The following is a 6505-nucleotide window of genomic DNA, read 5'->3' on the forward strand; positions in this document are numbered from 1 at the left end:
CCCGCAGCGGCCGCACGGGCGCTGCTCCCGGCAGCGGGGATGGCCCTGCTGCCCCGGGCTGGGGCACTCGGGATGAGCCGCGTCCCTTCCTCCCCCTCCTCCTCCTCCTCCTCTCCCGACCCCGACGGGCAGGTTGGGCAGGGGGAGCCTGGGGAGAACACACGACCCGCGGGTAAACGAGCCAAGGGGAGCGGCTGGGGCTCCCCCAAACCCTCCCAGCTCCCCCTGGGTCCCCACATCCACAGGGGACCCCTCAAACCAGGGCACTGCGAGCTGGGGGTCGCTGCAGTTGGGGCTCAGCAATTTGAAAAGAAACATTTTGGAGAAATAACATCACCTTTCCCTACACAGAGCATGGGAGAGCTCCTGAGAACCTCCAAAAGGATGGGATGAGGGTTCACCCCCTCCTGAAGGAACCCAGCTGGGAGATTTAACACACCTGTAACTCTCACCTTCCTCCTCCCACCCCTGTCAAACCTCAGCACCATCAAAAAATCCCTCCACACACCCAAACAGCAGCAAACCTTTTGGTGGAGGTGGATTCAAACAAACACACAAACAACTTGTTGGGAGTAAAAAAATATGTTTTGTTTTTTTTTTCCTTTTAATTACATCAGTTATCAAAGAAAACGACAACAAAAAAAAAGCAGTGGTAACAAAAATACAAAGCTCTGAGGGTTTCTTGTTTTTGTTTGTTCTGTAATATGCTGAGAGCATCAGTGCAATTGTTTTAATTTAACTTCTGCTCTGAGTCCCTGCTGGCAGCATAGGAGTAGGCTTTGCCCAGCACCAGCCGGTCCCGCAGCAGTTTGAAGAAGGCGTAGTAATTGCTGAAGAGGATCAGAGCCAGTGAGATCGTCTGGTGCCACTTCTCCGAGGAAATCAGCGAGTAGAGCTGGTAGAAGATGACAGCTCCTTCCAGCAGAATCAAGATGTTGAGGATTCGCAGTGGTTTGCTGAAAAAGAACTGTGGGAGAGCAGGGTGAGGAGCCTGGCAGAAGGTGAAGCCGTTGGGTGAGGACTGGGAGGATTCCTCGGGACACTTTGGCTCTGGATGGAGTCACAGGGCTGAGATGCTGAACCACAGCAACTCCCCTGCCCTGGGCACTGACCCCCAGCTCCACCAGCCTGAGGTGTCCAGGACCACAGTCCTGCGGTGTTATCCCTGCTCCCAGCAAGGAGAGGGGGGCAGAGCTTACGTGGAACCTGAAGTGCGAGACGTCCGAGGGCACGGCCACGTTGTAGTGACCCACGGCCTTGTAGACGTTCTTGCTGTGCTTCACCAGCACCCCCTGAGGCCACATGCACTCCTCAGTCCACCTGCAGGCAACGAGAGAATCCTCAATCCCACTGCAGGGAACAAGGGTTAATCCTCAATCCCACCTGCATGGGGCACTGGGCTCTGCAGCAGGGAGGAGCACAGGGATACTGCTCCTGCTTTGGAAGTGTCACCACGGCAGTGACAAACTGCAGGTAGCTGTGGCCAGGAGCAACAGGCACCCTGCCAAAAATCAGCTCTGCTTGGCAGGGGACAGTGCCCAGAGTGTCAGAGTCAGCCAACAACTCTGCTCTCACTTTTCTCTGGTTTAAGGCTGAGCTCCCCACCCACCCAGCAAAAGAAGTCCAGGAGAGAATTCCTTACTGGTGCTGCAGCACGTTGGAGCAGAGGGCCGGATCCACCTTCTGCCAGCAGCCAAGGTGTGCTGCAGCTTTGTGGAGCAGGTCACAGTATCGTGCAGGGAGCAGGTACTGCATGAGGATCACCGAGGTGCTGATGGAAACCAGCAGGAAGAGCTCACAGGACCAGCGTTTGTCGTAGTACTGAGTGTTCTGGGGGGGACAGGAAGTGTTTGGACACTGTGGGACACACCTTTGGACAGCCTGGCCTGCCCAGGGCATCACAACACAGAGCACCTGGGCAGGCAGGTAACACGAGGGCTCTGCACGGAGCTGTGGATCCTGCCTGCAAAGGAAGAGCCCGTGTGGGATGGGGGATGGAGAATTCCTGCAAAATATTTGTGCCATCATCACCAGGCCTGGGGAGGCAGCTCCTGATGGTCCCCATGCCGAGCTGGTGGAGCACCAGCCCCTCAGGGGACAGGGACAGCCTCACCCCTCAGGCCCATTTACCAGCAGACATTCACAATTCCATTACCACGGGCCATCCTCAAGTGTCCTCCCTCACCGTGCCACCACAGCCCAGTGTCACCTCCCAGCCAGGCCTCACCTTGACAAACCACACAGGCACAAAGGCCACGTAGTAGGCACTGAGCATGGAGCTCACCAGCACCTCCTTCATGCGCCAGTTGAAATCCATTTTCAGGAATTCCACCTCGTTGCGGATGAGGTCTGGGGAGAGGCAGCAGGCGTGGCTGGGCATGGCCTCCATGCCGTACATCTGCCTCGTGTGCTGCTTCCAGGTCTCCTTGAGCACTGTCAGGTAGTCCCTGCCCCGGGCTGTCACCTCCCCTGTGTCCCTGGGGCCAATGTTGGCCACCTGGGCGAAGAGCCCTGCCTTCCGAAAGTCACAGTTCAGCTGGAGGAAGGGGATGTACATCCCAAACCTGGAAAAACACAGACCTCGGGAGCTGCATCCCATCCCACTGCTGTCACAGCCCCATCCCAAATTCCCCTCTGGGGTTTTGAGCTGGAAGAGCTCATGGCTTGGAGCAACCTGGGACAGTGGAAGGTGTTCCTGGCCCTGCTGGGTGAGCTTTAAGGTCCATCCTCCGCCCCAACCCAACCCAAGTCTGGGATTCCCTGATTCCAAAGGGAAACTCCCAAAAAGAGCCCTGAGCTCAAACACAGGCAGCAAACCTCTGTGGATGTTTCCTCCTGTATCTACCAGGGAGGAGGGAGCTATTTCCACTCCAAATATTTCCTTTTGATAGGTAACAAAAATCCAGGAGCTGTTTGAATCCCTCCACCTGGCAGAGGAGGCCAGGAACAAAGGGAAAACCAAGCCCTGGGTTCTGTGAGCACCATGAGAAAACCACACAACCCTTTCCAGAAGACACCAGCAGCAATAATGAGTAATAATTACTGCTCACATCAAGCTGAAACAGGGGTCAATGTCCCAGATGTGTCCTGCCACCACGGAATGTGACACAGGAGAAGGGAGAGGTGCAGGGAAAACTCTGTGTGCATGGGCAGGGACACCTTCCACAAACCCAGGCTGCTCCAAGCCCTGGTGCCTTCCAGCTCAGAACCCCACAGGGCTGCAGGCAGCCTCCCCCTGGGCTCTGGGTGCATCCCCCAGCCCAGAGCCAGGGATACTCACGGGTAGCACAGGAACAGGAGGTTGAGGAATGAGTAGGTCCTGAAGAGGTGGATGATGGAGCGACACAAACTCCAGCCTGTGCCCGTGAGGACGGCGAAGCGAGTGACCACCAGGAAGATGGAGCGTGGCAGGGACACTTTGCCACTCTGGGAAGCCTGTGGGACACAGGAGAGAGCTGGGCATTCCCTCTCCTTAAAAGAGAAAACTCAGGGTGTAAAATCACAGCTGCCAAGGAGCTGCCAGGGACAAGTTGACACCAGGACAGGGAGGCTTTCTGTGGCATCAGGGCTTTCCAAAAGCTCTGGAATCTGGGTTTCATTCCTCAGAGAGTGAGGGGAGTTTCTAGTTAAGGCCTGGTAGTGCCCAGCACACTCTCCTGGCACTGCTCACCATGGGATACTTCCACAGTGAGCATCCCTGGCTCTTCCCTGGGGAAAGCTGGAGAGGAGAGAGCAGGAAAAGAGCCAAAGGCAGGAGAGAATCCCAGCCACTACAGTCTGGCTGAGACAGAAATTGAGAGTCAGATAAGGACACAGAGAGCAGGAGCAGTGGGCTGGGGAGCTCAGTTCTGTTCTCTGCTCCTCCCACTGCCTGGGATTTTGACTAGGGAATATCACAGAGGTCTTTAGGGAGGGATGGAGGAGTTTGGAGTGGCAAAAGGGACACAGAGCTTTATGAAGGACAGCTCTGACTTTACCTCCTTGACCACAGCACCAATGAGCCGCCGTGCCAGCACGATGGTTGTCACCGTCAGCACGTTGAAGTCAATGAGGTGAAAGTTCTGTGGGGACAAAACTAAAATTATCCCATTTTCAACAGCAGCAGGAACCCACATTCAACACAAAAAGTCCCATATTATTCTCTTCTCTTTGGACTCCCTTCCAAGAGAATGCCAAAGCCAGCAGCCAGAACCCAAAAATGTGGGAAACAGGAGCGGCAGGAGCAATCCTGAAGGGTCAGATGCAATTTTTATCAACCATTATCTCTAAAACTTTACATTTAGCGGTCCAAGAGACAGCCTGGGAGCTCCAGCTGCCCTTTGGTGCTTACCAGGGATGTGTGAGAAGGAGGGTGGGAGGGTGGGTACCACCACACTGTCTTGTAGATGTTGATGTAGTGGACGAAGAGGGCGACGAGGTGGCAGAAGAAGAGCTGCAGCTCGAACAGGACGCTCCTCTCCACGGGCAGCTCGGGGATTTTGCAGTGCCGCAGGGGAACGACTGTCTGAGCTGCCAGAGGGGGGCTGGACAGCCCTGTCCCTGAGCCACTCCTGCCAGGGGAAGCCAAGAGCCAGGGGTGAACAGGGGAATGTCCTCCAGCTCCCCCCTCCACAGGTCTCAGATGGATTGGGGAACTCAAGTTATCACTGGCTGGCACAAATCACAAATTTCAGGCAGATATTTAGACCCAGGACATTTGATATTAAATCTTCTGTGTTGTTCAAACCCAGGGTTGTGTTGTGCTACTCAGTGGCTGCCTTAATTAATTGGAAGCTTTCAGAGCTCAAGTTGATGTTTACATATCTAAGAGTGCTTGAACATGAAAGGCAGAGCAATTACACACAAGCCCTTGTTCATTCTTCACCTTCTGTTCACCTGAGGAGGAAAAACGAGTTTAGCCAGAGGTGCCTCTTGCTGTGTGAGCATGAACACAATCCCAGACTGACCCTCTGGATCAAGGGGAATGAATATCTCCCAGACTGAGCTGCAATCCCTAAATAACAACAGGCAAAGGAATCTGGGTGTGGGCCTCAAAGGAACTGCAGAGCACAAAGTGTAAATCCCCAAATGAAGTCTCAATCGTGGAGTGTGGCTGTGGATCCAGGGGGATCAGGCCATGGTTTCAAACAGGAGATGGAGACATAAAATAAGGCATTGAGTGAGGGAAAACCTGAGGAGCCTGAGCTGTCTCTCTGAAATTCCCAAATTCCCAAACTCATGGTGATTCAGAGCCTTAGCATTGGCAAATCATGGAATCACAGAATGAAATCATGGAATCACAGAATGCTCTGGGCTGGAAGGGACATCAAGGATCATCCAGGGCATGGGCAGGGACACCTTCCCCTACCCCAGGTGGCTCCGAGCTCCATCCAACCCAGGCTTGGACACTTTGAGGGATGCAGCAGCCACAGCTTCTCTGGGAATTCCATTCCAGCCCCTCCCCACCCTCCCAGGGGAGGATTTCTCCCTAAAATCCCATCTGGCAGTGGCAAGCCATTCCCTGTGTCCTGTCACTTCACAGGCTGGCACAAAGCAGAGCTCTCGATGCCTTGGAGGTGAGCTGGGTGTGGATCTGTGCATTCCCTGCCTGGGATAAGGCCCTGGGTGTGTGCTTTTCCCAGGAAAGGTGGATTGCAATGACATGTCTGGATAACTGTACCCCTAGAAATTCCTGTCTCAGGGCCCTCAGCTGAGGCAGATTGAACATTTTCTTTGCAGAGTAAATAAAGAACCTCCTGTTTATGCTGTTGCTCCTTGGCTTCTCCCTCCTCTGCCCCAGTGACAGAATCCAGCTGATCCTAAAGAACCCCGCAGAGCCACATCACCCGACACCAACCTCAGGGCACTGCAGGTGCAACAACCCCAGCTGGGCTCTGGATATAAAATTGTTTCTATTTTTATTTCTCATTCCCTGGTCACTGAAGGGTTTTGAACTTTCCTGGGAGCCTGTCCTGAAGAGTCTCAGGGACACCCATCCTAATGGCAAGGGGTGGTAAGGACAAATCAGGATATAGGAAAAGGGAACTGGGAGTTAACAAGAAACTGGGATGGTTTCCCAGTCCCAGAGGGCTGGGTTTGATGGGATATTGGCAACAAATTCCTCCCTCTGAGGGTGGGGAGGAGCTGGAATGGAACTCCCAGAGAAGCCGTGGCTGTTCCATCCCTGGAAGTGTCCAGGGCTGGGCTGGACTGGGGTTGGAATAACCTGGGATAGGGAAAGGTGGGGAAATGGGATGAGCTTTAAAATAAAGGAATGGGAAGTTTTACTATCAAGGAACGGGATGAGTTTTAAGATCAGGGAATGGGATGAGCTTTAAAATCAAGGAATGGGATGAGCTTTAAAATCAAGGAATGGGAAATTTTACTATCAAGGAATGGGATGAGTTTTAAGGTCAAGGAATGGGAAGTTTTACTGTCAGGGAATGGGATGAGTTTTAAGGTTGAGGAATGGGATGAGCTTTAAAATAAAGGAATGGGAAGTTTTACTATCAGGGAATGGGATGAG

The 6505-nt window shown here is 53.6% G+C and overlaps 1 protein-coding gene across 2 annotated transcripts in view; it reads right to left on the bottom strand.

Annotated features, from left to right (window-relative positions):
• Nucleotides 1-566: 566 nt before the first annotated feature.
• TMEM39B (transmembrane protein 39B) overlaps nucleotides 567-6505 on the bottom strand; it is a 19588-nt gene continuing 13649 nt past the window's right edge. The window contains exons 2-8 of one of the 2 annotated variants that reach the window (XM_033519567.1): nucleotides 4331-4550; nucleotides 3978-4061; nucleotides 3281-3435; nucleotides 2228-2564; nucleotides 1643-1830; nucleotides 1200-1320; nucleotides 567-967 (exon numbers count right to left, since the gene is read on the bottom strand). In XM_033519567.1, coding sequence (XP_033375458.1) covers nucleotides 731-967; nucleotides 1200-1320; nucleotides 1643-1830; nucleotides 2228-2564; nucleotides 3281-3435; nucleotides 3978-4061; nucleotides 4331-4550 — 1342 coding nt within the window. In that variant the 3' untranslated portion in view covers nucleotides 567-730. The remainder of the gene's footprint in view (nucleotides 968-1199; nucleotides 1321-1642; nucleotides 1831-2227; nucleotides 2565-3280; nucleotides 3436-3977; nucleotides 4062-4330; nucleotides 4551-6505) is intronic. The other variant, XM_015649100.3, reaches the window with a different exon arrangement.

Source organism: Parus major, chromosome 23 (assembly GCF_001522545.3).
Source record: "Parus major isolate Abel chromosome 23, Parus_major1.1, whole genome shotgun sequence".
NCBI lineage: Eukaryota > Metazoa > Chordata > Aves > Passeriformes > Paridae > Parus > Parus major.